Below are 25,305 nucleotides of genomic sequence, written 5' to 3'. Positions count from 1 at the left end.
AGCATTGGTTAGCAAGTTGTGCACTCCACACTCTTTTAAATATGTTTTCGTAAATGTTTAGTTAACTGACCATATTACCTGCATATATGGTTTGAGCATTACTGTGAAAAAAAACCTAGCAAAATATGCCCACATGTTAGCTTCATTATATTGTGGTACCATGCATAATAAGTCCCCAAAGTTGTTTTATGGTACCTGAGTCTTTCCTTCTTGTAACCCCATGGAGTTTAATGGTTGCGTTCCACAGTGCAGTCCGCACCAAGTTGCCAAGTGGAAAGAAGTTACCCAGAAGACATAGCTCTCAACTCACACGCTTTTGGCGGGTGTCACCGCCTTGCAATCAGCTGAACCACCCGCCAAGTCCCCTATGCGCCCATTTACTTCAATGATCGTTCACCCGGCAAAAATAAATTGCGTGTCTTCACCCGCCTTGGCTACACAAAAGGTTGAGAGCTATGCTAGAAGACGTATTGAAATCCAAAATTAATTGGCTTTGGGACACTGTGTCAGAATCTATGCTGCCTTTTTATGGAACAATAAATTGACTGAGTCATTAAAATAATGTTTATGAGTGACATGATTTAAATTTGCATTGGAATTATCGCAAAATCGACACAAATTTGACTCAGGTTTAGGGGACATAGAGAGCACCTGGTTGGTTCAAGGGTAACCGTGAACTTTATTTGTATATTTGATGTCCTTGTGTCAAGACTTTGGTTTGTCATGGTGCTCCTTGAATTGAAGAGTATTTATTAGACTAGCCACTAGAACGTTTAAAGAATTGAGTGGTGCCCACCCTCTACCAATTTTTGCTATTTTCATGTTGGCAACTATGCCATTCCAATCTGTAGGTGATTATTCAGTCCTGTTTGCGTGTTGCATTCTGTGACTTGTAGTTTAAATTTTATAATTGGAATAGCAGAACTACACGTTCCAGAATGCAAAGGAAGGGAGATTTCTCTCCAGAAAGTGTGAGAAAGGAATTTACCCATAGGATTGCATTGGGGTTCTGATTATTTTAGGTGGGAGTAAGAAAAAAATAGCAATTTTTTTAATCGAAAAATCGGGAGTCATTGATCACGTTGGCAACTAAGAACTATAATTAACTCGGAGAAGCAAGCAGTATATCTAATGTGTGACAAGGAAAAGTAAGCAGAAATGTGTTCTTCTGTTTGCTCGTTGAAAAAACATGGAAGGGAGAGGGCAGGAGCCCACGTTCTCTCGTTCCCTTATTAAAAGCCCCAAAACACAAAAACTTCCTGGTCGCATTTCGATGACTCAGCACGTATGTGCGTAAACGCTAGTCGTCCGCGAACCCTTATTGTAAATAACGTTATTTTGAGAGTGCCGCTAAATAGAGCAGTAACTAAAGTTGTTTCTACAACTATTAAGCGAATTATTGTATTAGTCCGCAAGCCAGTACTACCAATAATGTATGTCTACGTTATCGCGTAAAAATTAAAGTATACCTATATAGAAATGAACATAAGTATATAATATTATTGTCAAACTTGTATTTGATTATTTTGTCTTTTTTATGGGGATCAGTGCACGTTTTAGCATTATTTGGGGTTTGGCTGATGGCAAGTTCGGATGCTACTTTACCCTCGACTGGGCACTAATACAGTGCATTTCCCATCTTCGCCGCCAGGTGCTGCTGTCAGATTCTTTTCTCTCGGTTTAGCAACAGAGACGCTCTTTCCGCAGCTTTATATCTGTTCTCCCGGCATCCTTTGCCCTCTTCTACTAGCCTCGTCCAACATGGTGGGTGTCATTTCTAGGCTTCTCCGATCGACTATCCAATTCCATCCTGACTTGACGTGTGGTTTCTCGGTCCGGCGAGTAGCGAGGGTCTTTAAGTGCATCTCTTGGGGTCCCCGGGTGATTTTTTTTTTCTATGGGGAGGTTATGCAGTGGGAGCCGATAAAGTGTTCCAGGGCGACGGCTGCTCCTGGCGGAGGCCGACTGGGACTCGGGGCTTGGCTCAGGGACAGCTCCTCACACCAGCACCCTCCCTTAAACAAGGGGTCACACCCTGCATAAGCATAGCCATTTATTCGGGAGAACTCTCGGCAACCCTAGGAACCCCTGCACGCTCCGACTCCAGGGTGCTGGCGGCGACAGAAACGTCAGCGTAGGATGATCTGTTTCCTGGACTCCTATCCCCGTGCAGGCGCGTGAACCATTCCTTATGTGGTAGTAAGGTTGTGGGGAACCCGTGTGTCCCCGCTGGTTGCTGCTAGTGACAGCTCTTTTATGGATACCTTTTGAGGGTGTTGCACGTTAAAGGTGTTGAGGCTGCTCGTACTTGTGTTCTTTTTTGGCGCAGCGTTTTCTATTTTCCAATCCTTGGCCTTTGTAATATGCTTGTTTTCAGGCATGTTATGAGACATTCTGTTTTTGGGTACTGGAGCTACTTCGAAGCCTATATGTTTCTTGAGTTGAGTGACCGCAACGCTTGTAGGACATGTTGTTCGAAATACCTTTCTAATGTTATACGCTCATGTATATAGTTGTCAAGAGAATGTAAATATGGTCCATTCGTGTAATGGGCATTTGTGAACGTTGAGTGGGTGGCCTTATGTGAAACTTAATCCTGCACTGGCGGTTCGATAATTCGCACAGTCCTCACCACCTTTCACTGTCGTGTGTATAATTTTCTTTGTAAACTTCAATTTAGTTCGGAGATGCTAGCTATAGTTGAGTGCATTTGTGACTTGTGAGGGTTGTCGTAATAAAAAGAAAGCTGTTTTAAATGTACAATTGAGCCTGCATCGAAAGTGATCGTGGTACTAATCTGTGGCCCGGTCATTGATACTGCAGGGAGAGAAACATGTGAAAGCTTTTCCCGTGTTTGAAGGGTCTTTCATCCCTGCCAAACCCTGTGACTTTCAGACACATCCATGTTTACATTTTAAGTGTGATGGATTTGGGGTATTGAAGTGGGATAGAATGTCTTTTAGAGGGGTGCTAATCATTTTTAACAATTGGATTCTTTCTACTTCCTTCCAGGGACGCGTGAGGACAAAGACCGTGAAAAAGGCCGCCCGGGTCATCATAGAGAAGTATTACACCCGGCTGGGCAATGACTTCCATACCAACAAGCGGGTGTGTGAGGAAATCGCCATCATCCCCAGTAAGAAGCTCCGCAACAAAATTGCAGGGTAAGTAATACCTTGGCAGTGGTGCAGTTGCCCATCATTGGCGTGGAGTGTAGAAATTAGGATGTTGGTTGATATTTTATTTCTATTGCGCTCGTACACAAGTGTCTTAGAGCGTGACGGGGGGGGGGACAGGGGAGAACAAAACAAGGATTTTACTAGGCCAGTGACAATGAGAATGCGCAAGTGCATGGGGGAGGGGAAAAGTGCATGGAAAGGGGGAGAAGTGGAGAGTGCGGAGCAAAAGAGGAGCAGATTAATAATAAAGGCAACAAACAGTGGTAGTGTAGCCAGCAAGTGCTGGGTTTAAGGCAGCAGACAGGGTATGTCTGAAAAGTGCAGGAAGAAAAGGGGGGACTGCATGGGTACAGATAGACACCAGTGCCAGGGGTGGCCCTCAGGCAGCGCAGGGGGGTGGTAGGGTCAGCAGGTACCTTGGCCCAAAGGATAGAGGGTGGCCAGGTGTGCGGTGCCAAGAGAGAACACATCAGCAGGGGAGAGGGGGAGCGAATTCGGGAGCAAAGAGGAAGGTCTTGAGGAGAACCACCTCAAGTTTGAGTGGCAGGGAGGCTGTTCCAGAGGGAGGCCCCAGCCGAAGACAGATCTACCCCCAGCTCGTTTCTTTGAAAAACTACTGACCCTGAGGTAGAGGAGCGAAGTTTGAGAGGGGAGGTATTTGCGTAGGCATAGCTGAAGGTATTATGGACCCAGGCTCCAGAAAGCCTTGTGCACAATGCAGAGGGTTTCATTCCTTGCATCTACTGGGAGCCAATGGAGAGATTTCAGAGCTGGAGAGATACAATCCCAGGGCTTGAGGCCAAGGACAAGTCTCATCAGTCCTGTACTGATGCGTTGCAGAGGGTGGAGAGCAGAAGTAGGCAGATTTAGAAAGAAGCTGTTGCTATAGTCCAGGCTAGAGAACCAGAGCTCTGTAGACAGTGAGCTTCTGGGTAAACGTGGTGCAAAGGAGATTTTTCTTCGGCTGGGGCCTCCCCTAAAACTTGAGGAGAACCTTCCCTGGATCTGGGAGCACCTCAATTCCTTCCTCTTTGCTTCTGCTTTCTATCCTCCTCACCCCTGCTGTACTCCTGATTAATACTGCACTGGTCACCAGGCTACCCTCTGATCTCGGCCCCAGGTCCCCTCCCCCGCCAGCTTGGGGGGGGGGGGGGACTGGGCTGTTTCTGTATCACTACATTCCCGACCAGCTCTTTTCTTACCCCTGCACTTGCCACTAGCTGGCTGCACTTTTTACCTATATATATTATATATATATATATATATATATATATATATATATATATTTTTTTTTTTTTACTGTTGATACTATATATTGCACTGCACCCCCTCTCCCCTGCACTTGCGCTATCTCAATGTCACCTGGCCTAGCAAGGTCTGTCTTCCCCTTGTCCCCCCCCCCTTTACCTCGTCACGCTTTGAAACATATAAATGCCATATCATATAAGACTGCCTTACGTACAGTCTTTGTTCTCATCATGTGAGGTGAACCGCCATGGTTTATTATTTTTAATTGGTTGTAACTATCAAATCCTCAAAGTGCAAGGCATACAGTACCCTGGATTTTAACTTCATGCGCAAATGGTCTCAGGGAGGCTGTATTCGGTCACCTGATCAGTTTACAAATGGTCTTCCTAGTGACGCGCAAGCGTGTTGTGGAATGTTTTCTTTAACTTTTTTGCTTAGTTCAGGTATCTTTTATCTGATATTTAAAATAAAAAAGCAGAACAAGGATTGCTTAGTGTGGTGTATGACTGCTTGGACAAAATGTTCATAGTTGAAAATGACCTCCACAAACATCTTAATAGTTCTGTTCCTTCAACAAAGAAGTGTAACAAATATCTGTCTTTATACATAACTTATTTCTGATGTGTTCCATTCACCCCAGGATTACTGCCGTCTTTTCCTAATGTCGGCATGCGGTGCATGTACCCCCTTTGCTGCAATACAAGGCCGACTAAGCCCGCCCCCCCCCCCGTTCAACTAAAGAGACACTAACTGCACCTCACCATACTGTGGCTCTAGACTCGAACCTCACTGGCCACCTCCAAGATGTTGCTTCACGCTTAGTGACGTACCATGCTTAGTCGGGCTTTATGTGCATGACCTTGATAGTGTAGAGGGTGGAAATGGGCAGTTTTTCATTTTGACCAAGGAACACAACCACTTAGAATTTATTTTATGTTTTACTGCCGTGGCTATAGTGACTTGTAACTTTTGTGCTACTGTATCTCATTGGGGCCCTCTACCTGTTTTCTATTTCTGTAGAAATTAACTTTTCAGTTACTTTGTAGAGCGGTGATAAAATGTTGCCCTGTGTTTATTTGCATACAGGATACTGTCCTGCTTTCATTCCTATTCTTGCAACTTCATAATAATTTTTGCAGACTGGCAACTATTAATTGTAAAATGGCTCCCGCAGAATTCTGTTTAGCATTTTAGATGCTAAGTTAAATTTAGTCATTATTCTGCACAATGCCACAGATTTTTAAACGTTATGCATAGGTTCCACTACTTTAAACCGTGCCTACGCTATATCAAAACGATCCAAGGTTCCATCTTTGTCTGAATTCTTTTAGATTGCTTATTCAAAGCTTTCCGATAGCAAATCACAACTATTTTGCACCCCATTTTAAACATTTAGCTGGTTATATTGACACATATGCCATGGAGGTAAAAAAAAAAAGGTTTCTGTCTGGATTCTAGCCTTACTTGGCGAAACGGGTGAATGCAATGGCATCCCCCATGGCCTACACATGTAAGCTGGTCAGATCGGCCAGACCCTTCCTTTCTACAAGCATCTGCACCACACTGGCGAGAGCACTTATTTTGTCCAAATTGGACTACTGTAATGGCCTATATCTTGGCTCCAATGAACGCATCAACAGAAAAATGCAAACTTTGCAGAACGCCCTGACAGCAGCTCTGGTAATGGCTAAAAAGAACATCTCGGAGGTAAGGAGGAAGAATAACTGGCTCTCCACTATTGATAAAATCAGGCTAAAAACCACTTAAACAACGTGGCACCCCGCTACTTGATAGACAGAATCAACAGAAAACCCCCTTTCTGACCCACCAGAGCGGCCTACTATAATTGCCTAACAGTCCCTAGTTTCAAACTGACTAAAGTTAGCGGCAACAGCTTCCCAGTCAAAGCTGCCCAACTTTAGAACACCATACCCCCCTCTCTGAGAGCTGACCAAACTGGTTCAAAGAAAATGACCACTAACACTATTATGGGCCATCCTTATCCTCTACCTCATGAGGCTAATCTAGTAATCTCCTACCCCTCTATGTGTATATATGCACTGTCTCCTCTCCTACCCCTTGTGTATGTATTGTACGTAGTTATTTCACTATTGTAACTGTCACTTTATGACATTGTGTTTGGTGACTTATTTCGTGCAACACATGCATTGTATATTATTTTGCCTGTCATTGCATTTTAACTGTATAGTATCGCGTTTGTAACTATGTAAACTGAAAATATTCATGTTCCTGCGCCCCGATACCCTTGTGTCTTGCACGCGTTATAAATAAACATGCCCCACTCCATCTTCAATAGTGGTAATTTGGGGAAACCCAACACCAAGCACCCTTTTCTATAATGGAACAGGCTGCTGGCAATTGGGGATACTGGGCAGTTTCATGTTGTGGCAGTAAGTTCGAGTGGAGTATAAAGGGATGCTTTTTTGGGTTTCGGCTCACTGCGATTCTCTTTAATTATATACGTCTTTGAATAAAGTTTGGGGGGCTGGGTGCAGGAATTTCGACGTTTATCAAAGTAACTTTTGTGAGATTATTGTTCGTGCTAGATGTCTGTTGGGGTTTCCAATTCTACACTTTAAATATTTGTGTATAAAGAATATATAATATCAGTCGGGTATTGGGAGTTACTGTAATTTGGGTAACCTAGTCCAGTCGAATTTGAAAGATTAGCTGGCTGGTGAGCATTACCTTCTGGCTTTGTGTGGGCCTTTGGTTGCTGTTTTTAACGGCTTCTCTCTTCTGAAGCGTCAACGTTTTGAGATGTACAAAGTTCATTGCTACAAGAACTTGGTGTACAAAGCATAACATATTTTCGCAGCATTCGTATGTTGCCTTGAAGGAATCCCATCAGCTGCTACTGTGTCATGTCCAATGTGGACATGGTCTGAGCCTATTTCTTTGCACTTCTGCCTGAACCTGCATCGAAAGTGATCATGGTATTATTGTGACCTGGTCATTGATAATGCAGGGAGAGAAACATTTGGAAGCAATTCCCGTGTTTGAAGGGTCCCTTGTCTGTCCCGCTCAAACCCTGTGGCTTTCAAACACTTAAATGCTTTGTACCCATTTGATTTTTTTTTTTGGTTAAATTCTGGTGGGGTCTGCTTAGGTGGGTTTTGCTATGTGCTCTTATGTACCATTTGCGACTAATGGATCGACCCCAATGTTGCATCTTTCTGTCAATGTTATAAGTTTTAGAAAGTACTACTGCCTGTGCTTGTCTTGGCAGTATCCCGCTGTGTGCTCCAAGGATGTTCCTTAATGGTTAGGACTGTTATATTGGTGGGGGGGTTGGCGCACAGACCTATTGTACCAAGAACCGACTGTGGGCTGCCCATTTGTATGTAGAATGGAAGTAAAAATTGCTTTTGGTTTGAGAAGTGACCCACTTTTGACTTATTCCCTCTGGTCTCAGATATGTCACCCATTTGATGAAGCGTATCCAGAGGGGCCCGGTCAGAGGCATCTCCATCAAACTGCAGGAAGAGGAAAGAGAAAGGAGGGATAACTATGTCCCAGAAGTAAGTTCTTGCTTTAAAGTGTTGGGTGGTTTGACAAACTGCACACTTCTGCATGGCTTTTTGCCGCACTACAGCTAGGTTGTTTTCTGTAGTTGTCACATCACATTTCCAAATGTTTTCTTTGAATGACCTGGTCTAGATGACTACCTTATCTCTTCACTGATCTAGTAAAACACTGTGAAAGGTAGTATAAATGGTAACACAAGCACAGCATTTTGTAATCTCTTCTCCCTGGCCCCCATCCCTTTACATGGATTTTGTTCCATCATTTTGGAAGTGTATTTTCTCCAGTCCTTAAGGGCCCGTTTAACGTTATAGGGCCTGTACCCATTGTTTACTTTGTTTCTGTGTTGTATCATTAACGGCCTTGACTTATTCCTCAGTCTCACTTTGTATTGGAGCTGGATTTTGTATAGTCAGCGGTTTACACGTCTGTAAATGAACAGATTTTAGCGGTAGTCCACAAACTGCCTGATATATAGAAGTGACCGAATCCAATGTTTTCAAGGAAGAAGTGACCGAATTGTTTTTTTTAAAAAAAGTTACCGGGAAGAAAAAAAATTTGTATATTTGGTGGTGGGGTAAGGTATATTAACAAAGGTAGGATGAAGGAGGAGGGGGAATTGGGGGGGGTGGGGGGTGGGCTCTTCCGCAATACAAATAAATGGTCACTTAACTCTTTATGGATTCGGTCAAATCACCAGCATCCCAGATTGCCTTCTTTTCTTTTACACAAACCTATATTTTCTATGAAACCAGTTAGATCTAACTATTGACTGCCCTGTGTTGGCAGGTTTTACTTGTGATCTGTCTAAACCAGAATTTACTTCTGATGGGACTAGGACGCACACAATTTCTGCACCGCTCTACACCAAGGCTTTTGTCTTGCCTCTTAGCTGCCCTCTTTTTAGAACTGGTATAGTTTTTAGCAATGGTTGTGTCCCAGTGAGGGATTTAATTTGAAGTCTCGATAATTGCAGTCATACTCGCCACCTTCTTATACAATCATAATCCATAAATACTTTTTTGCTCTGCCATCATTCCTGAAAAATATTGGCATTAGTTTAACACACTGATTCTTGTGCAGCAATCTTAATTGATGATCATTCTCAGTTTTGTAAATGGACTGTTAGTGGAACTTTTTTTTTGAAAGACCAACTGTTGCCAGAATGCTCTTGTGTAAAGCAAGAACCTGCATCGAAAGTGATCATGGTACCACCAGTGTCCTGGTCATTGATACTGCAGGAAGAGTAACCTGGAAAGTTTTTCCCGTGTTTATAGGGCCTGATCCCTAATAAACCCTGTATCTTTCCAACACGCCACAGAGTAATCATATAATCCACTGCATTGTAATAAACTGTTTATCCAAGTTGGACTTCATTGGTATGCATTTTAGTCAATTGTAATGTGGTTACTATAGAGGAACTCTTATGGAGTTCCATGAATCGAACCCAGATGAATCAACCAAATGTCCTAGTCTTCCAAAATATGCTGAGAAAATTGTTAAAGCAGGTATGGAACTGAACAAGAAAAGCCCTCTCAGCTGGACTCTTTACCAGCCAGTGCTCGCCAATTGGTCTGTTCCATTCTTCACAATGACCATCTTCCTGCTCTTCTTCCACCTAGGACGCCTTGTCAACCATACTAGACAAGCCAAATAAAAGCTTGATTACCCATCCATATCCTCATTAGAACGCTTCACGGTTGCTGGTCTCTCCTCTGTGGTTTGGGGGGTTGGGTGGGATGGGTTCGTTTTCTTACTGATAAAACTAATAGTATATTTCAACAGCTGTTTAATTTCTGAATCGTATTTGGGCTTGCATGTTATCAAAGGCTCGCACGTTTTTATTTCTACGCAGTCCTTTTTTGGCATCTTGAGGTTTCCTGTTTGGTACTTTTTGCCTCCTTTTTACCTACATGAAAATCATTGCATTCCTTTTTTCATACGGGGTAGACCGAAGTCCTTCTGCAGCTTTGGGTCAACGCCGTATTCTAGCAAACGATCCAAAACCAAAATTGGTATGGCAGTAAGAACTAGCAGCTGAGCGATGGGTCCCTTAACCATGTTTTTTTTTCTCTTAACTGCCAGTGCTAGGTAAATAAAATGCTCCACACTGCACAGTTTAGACTCGGCCGGGACGGGTTTTAAAGCGATCTCTGCTTCCATCTCCCCTGCTTTCCTTTAGCTTATGCAAGGTAAATATTGATGCATGATTTAAAGTACTTCTCTGACATCACATTTTATTTTTTAGGTCTCTGCCCTTGACCAGGAGATCATCGAAGTGGACCCAGACACCAAGGAAATGCTGAGGCTAATGGTATGTTTTTTGGCCTTGAAAAGGCAATTGAATTGCCCTTGGTCTACACACTGGCTGTGGTATTCTGTTTTTCTACTTGACAACTGTTACCATGCCTCAAAGGTATTTATTTGCAAATTTGTCTTTCTGTAGTTGTATTGCTGCCCTACATTACACATTTAAGTCATATTTTTGATTTGCATAGCATTTAGGTTATGTTTTTGCCTCTCTGCGGCATCTAACAACTCAGCCAAACTATTATTTTTTTTTTAATCTGCAAGGAGCTGGCCAGCCCTGCTGCAGTATCTACCTCTCCTGTCACCTCCCAGGCCCTTTGCACGGCCCGTTTCCTCACACTTCATCTAAAAAAAAAAACAGGATATCCTGTCCACCCTCTGGTCCCCTCCTTCTGTGAATTCGGCCCTCCTGCAGCCACCCCCACCCTCTTTCTCCCCTGACAAGGTCGCTAGACCGATCTATGAAAGTCTTGTCAAAACAGGTTCCACCATGTTCTTCCAAAACCATCAAGGACCACATTGACACCCTTGCTCCTGCCTTGTCTGATTTCTGCAACCTCTCCTTCCCCTCCCCTCTGAAGCACTCTTGTGCACCCTCTTTTCAAACACTATCTCGCAGCTTAACCTTCATTATCAGCCTGTCTTTAGAGCTGCCAGAAGCACGGAAACTTCTCTCCTACATCTCTGAATATCTGCTCTCTAACCTCCCCTTTGTTCTCGTCCTACTCTCTCTTCTGTCTTTGACACTGTCAACCATACCATAACTGTCTGACAACCTGGCATCGCCAATCTGGGTCTGGCCTTGCTGACAATCGACCCTCCCAGGTCCAACGCGGGTCCTTTCGTGTCTCCCTTTTCTACCTGCAGTGTTCCCCAGGGGTCTAAACTCTCACCCTGGCTTTTCAACCAATACCTGGCAACTCTCGCCCACCACATTAACATTTTCTGCTCCAATTTTCAGTGCTATGCTGATGACACTCAACTCATTCCCTATTCCACTTCTCCTATCTCTGCCTATTTGCCATTAAGTATTGGTGTGCCGCCAACAATTTCTGCCTGAATGCCAGCAAGACGGAGATCCTCCTCATCGGCACACCTTCACCCTACTTTCCTGTCACTCTCTGGCCGGCCTCCCTTGGCTGCCTTCCTAACCCCAACTGCGAGGCTAAGAACCACAGGGTCATCTTTGATGCCACGCTTTCCTTCTGTGCCCACATCTGTCTCTAAAAAGTCAAATTTCCTACTGCACCTCCTTGGAGGTATTGTGCCCTTCCCCCAGAAGCTCACTTGTCTCTTGAGCCCTGGTTCTCTCTAGGTTGGATAATTGCAACCGCCTCTTTATAAATCTACCTGCCTCTACTCTCTGCCCTTTCCAACTTATCCAGAACAAGACTTTTCCTTGGCCTCAAGCCCTGTGATCGTATCTCTCCAGCCATGAAATCTGTCTACTGGCTCCCTGTGGCTGCAAGGATTAATTTCAAGACCCTTTGCATTGTCCACAAGGCTTTCTGGAGCCTGGGACAAAATAACTTCAGCTGTTCCTCCATAAATACATTACCTCTTGAGCTCTTCGCTCCGCCACCTAACTTCCTCTGGGTCTGTCGTTTTTCAAAGAAACTAGCTGGGGGTAGATCCGTCTTTGGCTGGGGCCTCCTGGAACAGCCTCCCTGCCCCTCTGAAACTTGAGAATCAGCTCTAGTTCCAGAAGCACCCCAAGACCTTCCCCTTTGCTTCTGCCTTCGCTCGCCTTCTCCCCTGCTGATCTGTTCTGTCTCGGCATCGTTCACCTGGTTACCCTCTGACTTTTGGGGCCAGGTACCTGCTCACCCTGCCAACCTCCCAAACTGCCTCGTGGCATTCCCTTGCACTGGGGTCTGTATCTGTAACCCTGCAGCTCCCCCCGGCCCTTCTTTCTGCACTTATCAGACACACCCTGTCTGTTGCCTTAAACCTAGCACTTGCCACTGCTGGCTGCACTACCACCGTTTGTTTATATTATTTCTTTGCTCAACACTTTCTCCCCACCTCCCATGCACTTGCACGATCTCAATGTCACTGACCCTAGTAAGATCGTGGTCTTGTTCTCCCTGGTTACCTTTGATACAAATAATATCAATGGGAAGCATTTTTCCATAATGAAAAATGCTGTCAATTGCATCCAAGTGCTGGTTAATGTAACGGTCACAGCAACCTTCCATGATTCATTACCCACACAGACAACAAAGTTAGGTTTGTAGGTATCCATCCATTTAGTGTTGCGTCAGTGCCACCAGTAGCTGTCGCTGAAATGTCACCTCCCTTTTAAAGCCACGTGAGTGATGCTCTGTGGGCTTACACATTAGCTTAACAAGCTTCTTTTGCTCCATATTTCTTTTAATGGGGCACGGTTATTGCCTGTTTCTACGCTATAGTTCTCTAGGATACATATAACTGCACATGCATTAAACCCTTACTGGGTGTTACCTGTGCAGTAGTCCGATGGGCTTCAAGTAACTACTCCATAAAAATCTGCTCCCTCTCAAGCAGAATAGAACCAGTTGTGGTGATACTGTGTGTTGAAACTAGTGGTGTAAGCACAGCAGCCCTTGAGCTCAGCCTTGTAGATTGCAACCTCCCTGCAGGAAAGGCAAATGAAGATGCTGCTTCCAGGAGGGATCCCATTCAGGCACATAATGGAATGTATGCAGCCAGATTAGCTTTGAGGAAAAGGGCGCCTGTTAAAGTACCACAGTGAAGATGACTGGACGACCCACATGGTTTTACCCCATAGATCCTCCAGACAATGGACCACTAATGGGTCACCTAAAGAGGTTATTTGGCTAAACTACAAAAGGGGCAGCAGCTAGGTTCATAATCAAAACTAAGGAAGAATGATTTTGAGTAGATGGGGGAGCAGCATCCTATCACACAGTGCCATCCACTTTTAAACTACAAGACCCAATTTAACGCCACATTAGATGCCAGCTTCTGCAGGAGCTTTACACAAGAAATATAAGCCACTATCGTCTCTAGTTTTATATAAAAGCCATCCCAACCCGACTTTCCAGTTTTCACTACAGCAACAGATGTGCTGTACTCCTTTTTGCTTCGTATCAGCTCCCAAAAAGAGGAGACTTATCACAGCCGTAAATGCCACAGCTCCCGTTGCGCAATAAGATTGTGCACGATTGACTGGTTTATACTCTGCAAGAAACCCAAGCAAGTGGCCTTTTTGAAAAGCCATCAGAGGCTATGGTGAACAGGGTTTTGTCAAGAGACAAGCCACTATCAAAGACTGCAAGTTTACCTTTTATTTAGGAAATCTGTTCACAATGGCCTGGAAAAGACAGTGTTTGATGGCCCCCTCCCTTCCACACACTCCAGCCTCTTAATCGAGCCAATAGACTACAGCAACGTGGCATGGATAGAGGTAAACTCACGAATGATGCTAATCAATCACTCCGAAGTTTAGGTCTCCTCCCATTACCCTATGGGGGATGGAGCCCCTCTTATGGCCAGTGGATGTTGGACACTATAGATGGGTGGTAGTGCATTGAACTACTTTAAAAACAATACAATATAACACCCAGCAGTTGCCCTCAAAACACCTCTGGCTTATTCGTAAGTCGCCAGCCTTATACAAAAGATTCCATTGAGGAGGTGCCATTTTGCAAATGCAGGTTTTTACTCTATGTATTTGCTAGTGCCAAAGAAGGTCCTAACCATGAGACCAGTACAAGACAAGCAACAAAGCTTGTGGAACCCCACAAGTACTAAATGATCACCTTGTAGGGAGAATAGATGGCAACCCTGGACATGAAAGATACATACTTCCCGTGTTCACTAGGCATCCATGTTCTCAGTCAAAGTTGACTTTCAATTCAAAGACCTTCCTCTTTTGGGTTGCAACAAAACCATGTGCATCAAAAAGGTACTACATGTGCTTAGCACACAACTGTGCAGACTGGGGGCTCCAGGTATATGCCTACCTTGACAATTGCCCCCCACTGGAAAACCATACGCAATGTAATTTAAACACGACCAATTACCACAATTCTCTTTCAACTACAGTGATCAAATGATGTCTAGCTCTCGTTAATTTCATGATTCCATGGAGCAGTATCACCCACAGAGGAAGGGGCCAAGTGCTGCAGGCACTGAGGCAAATCTGTGTGTGAAAATAACTTGCGGGATGTTGGGTTCCTGGTTATGGGTTAAAGGATTGAATACAAAGGATCGAAATGCAATACATTGGAGTCAAAAGGACCGGGGAAAACACTTTTTTTGGCGGGGGTCACCACCCGCCCTAAACCCTGTTTTTAGGCCAAAAACAATTAATTTTACCTATTCCAAAACCCCCAAAAAATGCATAAAAAAAGGCTTTCTGACTTTTATTTTTTCGGTCCTTTTGACTCTTAATGTATTGCATTCAATCTTTTTTGTTTTTGAATGAATGACTGGACACCTGGGTTCCTACTTCAATGTCTCCTATAGAATGTGGTTACTTGACCGTGCCACAACGCTGTATGGATGTACTTTTGAGGCAAGAAGACTTAACGCTAGGAACTGCTACTGGGGCAGAAGTAAAAAAAAGTAAACCCAGTGGCTTGGTGAGCTCCTCTATTTGCTGGACTCCGGGCAGGGCTATTTTAATTTATGTAAGGTACACTTGTCTTGGTGTAAAGTGCCAGTTAGACTTGGAACGCTGCTCTTCTAATGGCAGTACCTCCATTCCAGTCTCCATATCTTTGAAGATGAATCTTTTGCAGCAATTCAGGTTCTGCTTGGAACACAGCACTTTCCTCACACGACGAGACCATTGCATACCTTTGACAAGAGATTAGTTAATACGCCTGTCGTGCGCATAGCAGTTCTGTTTAATTTTGAGGAACCAGCCATTGTCCTTGCGCAAAATGTCTTTATTTTTTTAATGTATATGGTTTATTCAAAACTTTACAAAACAGCCTAAGCATATCATAAAATCCAGAGACATTACAAAAATGAATTTTAATTCGTCAACACCATTAACAGTAAATTAAAAAAGAGAAACTATATACAATCAATACAACCGTACTTTTCCAATAATCATTCAAAAAAGGAAAATAAGCCCTTAAAATGTTTAGTCAAAATAAAAAAAAATATCCGAATCTTATGACCTTACCCATAAGCATAACACAATGCAACTTTAAGAGTGAAATGGAAAGAAATGTGGCTCTATATTACAAGTTTAGACTTTTGATAAATCCTGATAGCGCTAAACCCTCATGGATAGTTTGAATATTTGTCTTTTGCAAAAGGTCGGAAGGTGGGTCGAGTCACCAAATCTACAATTGCGTTGTGGATTGTGTGATTTATTCAAGTATGCTAGAAAGTGGCGCACAAAACCCCTTATGTTTACTCCAGAAGCTCCCTCCCCACGACGGGGTACGCTGTTGGCTTTCATTGCAAATATTTCTTTAGTTTGCATTTGCAAAGCTGCTACATGGATAAAGCAGTGACATATTCACGGGTGGGCCTGGCAATACTGAACTTATTTGCTATTTTTTTTCTCCTGCTTGCCCTCCAACCTCAGGTACTGCTTGCTAGTATGTGTAAAGCATGCAAGTCTCAAGATTCGCTAGCCTCGGAAGGCCGACATTACTTTCCCAGTAATGGTCTGTGGCGTGTCCGTTTAGTCACATGCACCCAATCCTTCCCCTCCAAGGTGGCAGAAAAATCGGTACTTGCACACTACTTCCTAGGCTAGTATAATAAGCTTCCTGTCAGGAAAAAACATCTAGGAGTGACGCAGGAAGACTATACCTATGCATGTAGCCTATGGCTAGTACGGAAGGATTCCCTAGGCGACACCCTTCTACTTGGGGGCAGTAAGCCACTTGAAATACCGTGAAGCAACTATAAATATTGCCCTCTGCAGGGCATGCAATTTGTAAGCCGGTACAAACCAAACACTATTACTTGTAACGTCTGAAGAAAATAGGAAGTTGGTTGTTCTAGCGCAGTTGGATGTGTCGCTTTTTCTGCGTGTATTATGCAGTTATGTCGTTCTTTTGAATATTCTGAATGTGTAGGCATCCAAATGTCTTGATCTTGGCGCATGCTTCGGAGAGATCTATGTACATGGGCGGGTCTCATGAATGCCTGAGTATTGACCTGATTAAGATCATTAGCAGAGAGGATGGTCCAATCTTGCGTGCGTTTGAAAGTTTTACACTGGCATGTTTCCAAATCCCATTGGGAACCCAAGTGGTGTGTGTGTGTGTGTGTGTATATATATATATATATATATATATATATATATATATATATATATATATATATATATATATATATATATATATATATATATTCCTTTTGAATCCAGTTCTTTTGCATCTTGAATCTGCTGATTGGGTGTTAGCCAGCATCAGGGGGGGTGTCTCTCTCCCTTGGAACATGAGAATAGATATTTTTTGGATACTGCAGGTCTTTTTTTTTGTTTTTTTTTTGTTGTGCTAATGGTTTAATGGCAAACATTGCACATTAATGTAAACAATATAATTGCACATTAGGGTAAACGATATAAATTCCCGAAACACTTAGAGAATTCGCTGATTTACATTAATGAAAGGATTCTCAGCAAGAATCATAAAAAGGCATAGGTTCATGCTTAGGTTTTCCTGGACAACCCGTGTTGCAAAGGACTGCTAAACTCAAAAGATTTTTGCAAACTTTCTTCTCCAGAGAAGATGTGAATTTAGGGATCGCAGCCTCAAACGGATTGCAGCAACTGGAACTGCTGTAGGAAGGCACACCATTCTCCAGATGCAGCTTTCAATTTATGAATAATCGTAGCCAAAAGATGGGTTTTCAGGCCATACACTGCGCTGGGATGACCCTGCCTTCGTAACATTTATTTTAATGGGTTTAGTGTTTTTCACAAACTTGAAGATATTTCATTTGGGCTCTCGCCTGTATTGCACTTTCCCGTATTTTTATAGACGTTTACCATTTGGGTTTACCATGACAATTCCCAAATATTTTCGCCAAGTTCTTGTCCCTCGTTTTTGGTTATTCAACCACTAAAGCTTGCCCTCGTAATTTTTGTGCATGCAAGTGCTGAATGGCTGTGTCTTTGAAGCCCAACTTGGGTGGAGTCTAGCAGTATCACCTCATCAGCATAAAAGATGCAAAATAATATAGTAATATTTACTTTGGGGGAAATAAATGCAGCGGTTGCAAGCTATCGTCCCATGTCCACTGGTTATATAGGAAGCACTATATAAATCCATGAATAGGGGCTAAAATGCAGCCCCGTCTTAAACCTATATAAGTGGGAGTTGTACTTCTATGTGTGACCATCTATGTTCAACCTCACTTGGAGATTAGTGTCAGAATGTATATAAACCAAAATGCTTAATAGATGGTTTGGAAGGTCCCATTGATTTACTTTGATCCGTAATCTATTTTGGTTTGCCTCGTGAAAGGCAAGCGAAAGGTCCATGCTGGCTAGGTATACCCGGGCAGAGAGTTGCTTCCATGCAGGTGTTTGAATTTTGTCGTTTACATATTGAGAATCTTTCCTGCCCCACTATGGAATCCTGTTTTGAAATCTGGCCACTCTTAAAGAAGAGCTACTAATATTTTACTCTAATTCATATGATCCAATTTTTAGATCCGTAAATGGGAAGTTTTCAGTGAGGGTGGGTTCCGTCAAATTTTTAAAATTTGACGAGTGCATTTAAAACGTTGGCACACATTGGGTCTGCCCTTCGATTACATAGGCTGATGGGACCAGGAGCCTGCGAATTACTGCACTTATAGTGGTCATAATATCTACATCACAATGTAATGCCCGGCTATTGGCTTCAGCATTCCATAGTGTGGCACGGCCTTGGTGCAAGTGTAATGTAATATAATGTTCATGCTAAGCGGTTTCAAGAATTTGAGGTGAATTCACAAAAGTTGTTAATTTCCAAAAAGTTAATGTCGGGTTTCCTGAGAATAGTATTCGGCACATTTTCATTGCCTGTTTGCACCAGCTTCTCCCTCTGTGCTTGAACACTATTTTTTAAATGTTTTTATTTTTCTCTCTGAATACTTCTGGGATGTATTTTTTTTAGTGATCTAGCTAGTAGTCTCTTTGGAAGGTGGCGTGGGGGGGTTTGGTAGGGCACGTTCTAATCAATGTTGGACTTAAAAAAATAAAGCAGGGGGGTTGGGGTCTGACACTTGTGATTAAGTGGCATATGACCAAAAAAATCATGGATCCTAAACTGTTTCTGGAGTGCCAGATGCATGTTCTTCCCTTCAATTTCAGGAATCAAGCTAGCTTTGAAAAAACTTAGTTTTCAAATGTCTCCCTTAAACTTCCCAGGCGAGTGACATTTTAGGCATCAATTAAAAATGGCTTCCGAAGTATACATGTTTTCAATGCATGAACATTTATTATTTGTATACAAAGTTTCTCGCCAGCAGACGCCCCCCACTTCAATGTTACCATTTAAACGGATTAAAAACCACTCCCAATAGAATAAAATCCATAGTTTACCCATTACATTTTTTTATGTTTTCAATTGTGCTAGTCTATTTGTGGCATGCTGAGGAGGATCCACCATACGTTCCTAAAAATCTCATTAAGAACTGCAGCCAAATTCCATATAAATGCAGTTGAGGTAGAGGAGCCGTCATTATAATATATATTAATCGGGAACAGGTTAATTTGGTTAAGTACTGTGATAATATGAAGGGCTAAAATTCTGGGTGTTTTTCTGCAATTCTGATTTATATTGTGAACCTCTACTATTTTGATGATTTCCGCGCAACCTGGTGTATCTGGAGTGGGTCGGGAGCAGTGCTCCAGATGCAAGGATTTTACTCCTTTTTAAAGTTGGGAGTAAAATCATTTTAAGGATTAATTTTTATAAGCGAGTAAACATCTGTTTTCATTTTAAAACAGAATTTCTTTTGTATACTTTTTTGCAACTAGTTTGTGTACATTAAAGCAATATGCCCCTCTTGCATAATGAATAATCTATGGTAACTAGATTTTTACACAGAGTAGTGATGGTTTCTTTCAGTCTGTACATCTACAGATCTACTGCAATACCATATACTAGCCTCCATAGATCACGTTGCTCCGTTTATCATTATGATTGCACTTGTGGGAGAGAGCAGGCCAAACTGTTTTCAGAGGCTTTTGATCATATCTATATATTTTGTTCATTCCTGTAGCTAGCCTTTTACAGACTCATGCCTGGCTTGCAAATTCTACTAGTCGATTTTATGGAGGGCTGGGACCTTTTGCAGTGGATGTTTGATACTTTTATTCAACATTTACTTTGTTTGCAGTAAATGGCAAATAAGTTTCACCGTGCATTGCGGACCTCTGGTTGGTATCACTGCTAAACAAAGTGGGATTGTGGTGACATGGCTGTACACCACAATTCTGGATTGATGCTCATTTGGTGTCTTTGGTATGAATAACAGACGGATATGGTTAGGTTGGTGGGGTGTGAAAGTTGTGTTGCTGTGAAATTGTTTACATCCTGGCTGGATGTACGAGGCAGGCAGAGCTGGGGGTTTTTTTATATGCAGAGACAAGATGAGCAATTGCACAGATGTGTTTGTGACTGGGCTGGAGAGATGCCACGATGGAGTTTGGCTTTTATCGTTTTTGAATTGAATGTTTGCTGTGGGGATTTTTGCAAGTGTGGTTGGCTGACCCGGTTGCCTGGTGTAAAGTGCATTCTTTAGGTGTTGGTGCTTTCTTGGGTCTTCAGGGCAGAGTCTGATATGCTTAGTGATTGGTTTGTTCTTTGGAAAGTGTCTCTGATCATTTGTCTAGAAGTCTCAAACAGCTGGGTTTGGGAAAATTGCCTGAAGACCAGGTGGTCTTCCTTTTCCTTTTTTTTTTTTTTTTTAAATAGTCTCCACGGTATGGTGTTTGTTAGGTTTTCTAGGATGGAGACGGAGCGTTCAGTTTCTGTTTGAGCTGGACAAGTGCTGGGGTGGTTCTTGATTGAAGCCTACCAAACGAGGTAGAGTGGATGATTTACTTCTTGCTACATCTGGTTCCCAGCCATGGAGGTGCCCGGTGGATGAAAGTGTTTTGAGTAGTCTGTATTTGATATTCGAGTGCTTTGATGTTGCTGTCATTCCAGTCTTGGGGAGGAATGTAGCCTAGGCCTTGGTTGGCAATTTAGCAAGTAGTACTGACTATTGTAGTAAGTCAATCTGAAGAGAATTAAGGTGATTGCTCGCATGATTCAGATTACTGTATTGGCCATGCTGCCATTGGCAGTGCAGGTATTGACCTTCCCTATTATGCTGTGCTGTTGATTGCGGCATGGCTGATGGAAGCGCAGGCTCCACAGTGAGTCTGTGGCAGGAAGGATAGACTGAGCTGGTTGGTGAGGGTTCAGTAGACGTGATACAGGATGTTGGTGGAGGATGAAGGGAAGGCTCTCCTTAGAGCAGTGTCCATGGAACGGGGCAAGAGCCTCCTAACACAAGGGGGGTGACCTGCTTTAATCTTGGCTCATGAAATGCTACATTAGGACATGAATGAAACCCATGTTTTCTATGGCTGGGATGGATTGGAGTTGAAAGAAATTGCTCCTTGCTTTGTTTTTAACTTAGGTTGGAGATGATTATGGGATCATAAGTTTGGCTGCTGGCAGCCTCCAGTTTTTTAGGTAATGGAATAGTATGGTAGGTTGGTTTTGCAACATCGCATAAGTTGTTTGTTGGATTTAGTTTGCATTAAATTTGCCATCTAGGAAACAATTTGGTAAAGTTGGAAATGGGGCAACATATAATGTGTTCAAAAACTTAAATGCTGATTGTGTTCCCCCTCCCATCTAGTTGAGTAATGTACCATAGATGCATCGACATGCATATGTGACGGGCCCGTTGAACCTTAAGGAATCTCTACATACCAGAAATGCCAAGGCACGCTGCATTGGTGGTGTTAGAGCCTACTGTGCAGCATAACTGAGTGACTTGTGCCATTTGTGGGTTAATTGGGGTTGTTCTAGGGGCTGTTTTGCGGTATAAATTGATGATTTGCATGATCTGCCGTCCAGTGCTTGGATAAAAGTAAATGGCCATCTTGCTTACATTCAGTATACTATGGTGTAAATGTCAAAGCATGTTTCAGTATTAAGTATTTTGATGGGGTTGGCCTCTGTAGTTCAGTAGGGACCACTGGTATCTTTTCATAATATCGTTTGCCAAAAACTGTTATGAAACACCATCCAGCACTTCCCTTTTAATATTCTGCAAGTTGTTAGACTAAAAAATAAACCCAGTCCTAGAGTAGCTATTTGAGACCAGGAACAATTCGCCCCTCCAGTATTTCTTTTCCTTTCTTTCCACTCCCTCCGAACACCCGCCCCCTTTTCGTCTGGATTATATGGCAGCACTTCTTCCAGCCTCGCATAAGCAGTAGTAGATGTGACCTTCAAAGGCTCACAGTATGTGGGCGCTCACAATTTTGAGACGAAAAAAGCTGTATTGTCACCGTTTTACTTTGTTTATAAGAATATTCATTGTTGTGCTTGTGAAGGTGACATTCGTTTTTTTTCTTTTTAGGACTATGGCGGTCTGTCCAACCTGCAAGTTACACAGCCAACTGTGGGGATGAACTTTAAACAGCCCAGGGGAGCTATTTAAGACCCATCTTTGTATCATACCGTTTCCAATAAAGTTGGGTGCAAAAACCCAAATCCTGTCACTTGTCTTAATTGCTGCTATGGCTTGCTGCGACTTCCTGCCATCTTCACTACACTTCAAGTGAGTTCCACTACAACGGAGATGTGGAAGTTGTCAATGAAGAATGTGTGCTGTTACGTACAGGATGGAAGCTGTACATTACGGTGAAGTCGCAGTCCTCTTCACTAGGGGTAGATGTACAAATCTGCTCACCACTGTTTTGAGTCGGGTGTTGTATTTTGCCATGTGTTGCACAATTCACCATCTAATCCTGCAGTTAATCTATCTGCACTATTTATTCGGTCTGTAAGAAATGCTTTGTGGTATAAATGCATAGGGTTATGGCCTTCATAAAGATTTTACTCGGGCCTTATAAATTCCTAGAAATCCCACTAGATCTGCAGGGTGAGTTCCTTAGTTTACATACTCTACCTAAAAGAAATGCACTTGCCTCAAGATGACTGACAAAATATTTACCAGCACTTTTTGTAAAATGATGCATGTCGCCATAAGCACTCTTCATATTTGGTGCATGTGTCCAGCATACTGTGTATTTGCTCTTTAGTGCAAACATGACACTCCCTTCATGAAAACCACTTGCCAATGCAAGTGGGCTAGTAGATTTTGTCGAGCACTGTTACTCTTAATTGGTAGTAATAGTTGCCTAAGGTTGCAAGTCTAAAAAGACGACATTGGATTCATTTCATGGTGTGATCTTTGGATGATTTAAAGTGTTGCTGGTTGTGGCCTATCACAATGAACGCTTGTGATGCACTCATCCTGCTTAGTTCAACCAGTCTTAATATTGACAGGCAGTGTTGCAGTCAACCAATTAAATATTTCAAATCCCTCATCAAATCGATTAACGGCTTTACTGGCATTCTGACCCTGTAGTGTAGTTTCCAACTGGCTGCTGCTGCTACTAACGTGCAGTGTTTTACAATATTGCTATGCAAACTTAATACCAGCAACGTTTGCTCACTTAACTGCACCAACATCTTAAGCCCAAGTTAAACACCTTCAACGGAATATTAACTGACTCGAGATTTGCTACTACCTCACCTAGTAAATTTCACGTGTATTACAGGCACTGCACGATTTCATATGCAACAGAATACCATAAAAGCTTAATTCCTTGTCTGGCCTACATCAGTTTGATCCGCAAAGTTAAAAGGCTAATGCAAACAAGACCACAATGTATGTATTTGTAGCCTGTTTGACTGCCACAAAGTTGTCCACTAGCACTTAATAGCCAGCTATCTTAGAAAATGTCCTGTGAGCTACAAGATTGTCACAGCTCACATGAAGCTGGTTAAGGGCAAGTGATTTCTAAAAAGCTCAGTTGAAGCTTTAAGTTCTCAATGCATAGATCGCCATGGCTGCAAGATTCGAAGTAACTCCTCTTTAGCTCTACTAAACATCTTGTAATTCTCCAGGTGGTTTGAAATAAGACACTGTTCCCTCGCCATTGACTGCTTGCTGATGGGGGAATTGTAGTCCAAAATGTTCCAGAACAATCTCCAGTGTTTTCCGAAACTAATGTAAAGTAATTGCTAAGTCTCAATTTAGAGCACATGTGAGTCTACTTGAAATAGCCAGATTTTCAAAATTCACATGGCGGCTTTGAATCCAAATGTATTGGCAACTAGCAAAAACTACCTGTTCTTTGAACAGACGTGACAATCAATTGTTGGAAATCTATGATCCTGTAGGTCGCTGTTCCGAATCGCTTACTGTATTTTGTACTCTGAAGTAAATTGCCATGAGAATGGGCGTGTGTGGCTGGCTGACATACCCCGGAGCAGATGTGGGCGCGGCAAGAGTTGGTGTGCTGCTGCATACTGGGACCTACTTGTTGCCTCACTCTGGCGTGCTGCAGTTCGTTGTGGTGCAAATGTCTCAAGGACCATGCATTATAGGGTTGAGGACCGGTCCTTCTATGGCCACATTGATGTTTTTCCGATTTCAGGCAACTGTCGTGTGAAGGTACTGACATCTGGGGAAAGGGGTGGGGTGTCTTGTTGGTAGCCAGCAATGTCCAGAGGGGTCCTAATTGGTCACTATGCAACATTTGGTGCAGATTGGTGAAACAGTGTGAAGTTGTTACCTTTACAGTTGTTGGGTGGCTCAGCAAATAAAAATAAAAAAAGCAATTCTTCAAAGGAACTTAAATGTACAGCCATTGTGCGACGGCTCTAATCCTGCGTTACTCCCCAACATGGTGTAATGATATTCAATCATTCTTTTGTGGTGAAATCCATAATATTTAAATGCACCTCATTGCTTTTATTTTCTATATCCTTGCCTGTGAGTAATTCACTCCATAAATCTCATTACCAACACCCCTTTTCTTCTGGGGAGGTTGGACACATCTACCTCTTCAGTAAGAGGCCCGCCTTGAAACCCATACTTTTTTTTTAGGGGATTTGGAGACTGGTTTCTGGCAGAGGGGGGCGGTCATTGCGTCCACGAATACAAAACACTTTTGGAGATCATTGGCCAGGGCATACATGCATTTTAATGCCACTAGACCTCAGAGGTGTACAATACCGTTCCATAGAGGTATAATTCTAATAGTCATTTATATAGCACCTCCTTGACCTATTTATGTGGCCTCGATGCACTTTGGTTGGAACGCCCTTGGGGACCAAAGTCCATGTATGGGAGTTTCTTAGAGTTTAAGATGCATGTGTGCATTCCTCCAGGTTAGGACCTGGTTGGCTGGACCCCCAGTAAGCCGCTCTGAGGTCGCGCAAGTGGGTGGGGCTGTTGGCAGGGTCTAGTGCTAGTGCAGGAGAATTTGATGTGTGCCCAGCTAGACCACATTTTAGTTCTAGGTTGTCGCTGTATACTAGTGGCAGGTGTTTAGGTACGTATGGAGTTTCAGTGTGGATGTCTATGCGGGCTGCTAGCCTGGATTTGCATAGCCATAGCTGCATTATAGAGTGCATGGATTGGGAGCCGTGCCTGTGGCATATGTCCATGGACGTGGTGAGAGTTCAACATAACTTGGTCTTGGCCTGATTTTTGTTTTGGTGTCTCCTTGGGCCTCTCGAGATGATGGAGCTGTTTGAGGCCCTTTTTGGTTGTGTTAGTATACTATCTTTGTAGAGGATCTGGTTGGTGCTTTGAGTGCAATAGGAAATAAATTGAATCTAGTCGGCCATGGCTGAGACCAATGGTATTATTCTCGTCGTCGACTGAAAAGCATTCAAGTGCTTCTTAATCGTTCTGTGGTCTACCACCACATCTATTAAAGTGTGTTCCATGCCCAATAGTTGTGATTGAACTGGTGCATTTCCTCCCTACCCCCAGTACGACCTATGGGATTTGGAGTTTTTTGTGTTTG

The 25,305-nt window shown here is 42.9% G+C and overlaps 1 protein-coding gene and 3 non-coding genes across 4 annotated transcripts; all 4 read left to right on the top strand.

Moving 5' to 3' along the window:
- The first annotated feature begins 1,578 nt into the window (after positions 1-1,578).
- Positions 1,579-21,970, top strand: LOC138504296 (small ribosomal subunit protein eS17). Its single transcript, XM_069624697.1, has 5 exons — positions 1,579-1,764; positions 3,013-3,164; positions 7,864-7,969; positions 10,222-10,287; positions 21,837-21,970. Exons 1-5 carry the CDS (start codon positions 1,594-1,596, stop codon positions 21,915-21,917), a joined length of 576 nt encoding a protein of 191 aa, XP_069480798.1. The 5' UTR covers positions 1,579-1,593; the 3' UTR covers positions 21,918-21,970.
- Positions 2,768-2,898, top strand: LOC138505372 (small nucleolar RNA SNORA71). Its single transcript, XR_011280163.1, has one exon. It is a non-coding gene; the product is annotated as a small nucleolar RNA SNORA71 (small nucleolar RNA).
- On the top strand, positions 7,363-7,495 carry LOC138505370 (small nucleolar RNA SNORA71). The gene has a single exon (XR_011280162.1). It is a non-coding gene; the product is annotated as a small nucleolar RNA SNORA71 (small nucleolar RNA).
- Positions 9,160-9,286, top strand: LOC138505374 (small nucleolar RNA SNORA71). The gene has a single exon (XR_011280165.1). It is a non-coding gene; the product is annotated as a small nucleolar RNA SNORA71 (small nucleolar RNA).
- Positions 21,971-25,305: the final 3,335 nt, after the last annotated feature.

The sequence above is a fragment of the Ambystoma mexicanum genome, chromosome 11 (assembly GCF_040938575.1).
Source record: "Ambystoma mexicanum isolate Mex_15411 chromosome 11, UKY_AmexF1_1, whole genome shotgun sequence".
Taxonomy (NCBI): Eukaryota; Metazoa; Chordata; class Amphibia; order Caudata; family Ambystomatidae; genus Ambystoma; species Ambystoma mexicanum.
This window is presented reverse-complemented; position numbering and strand designations above follow the sequence as displayed.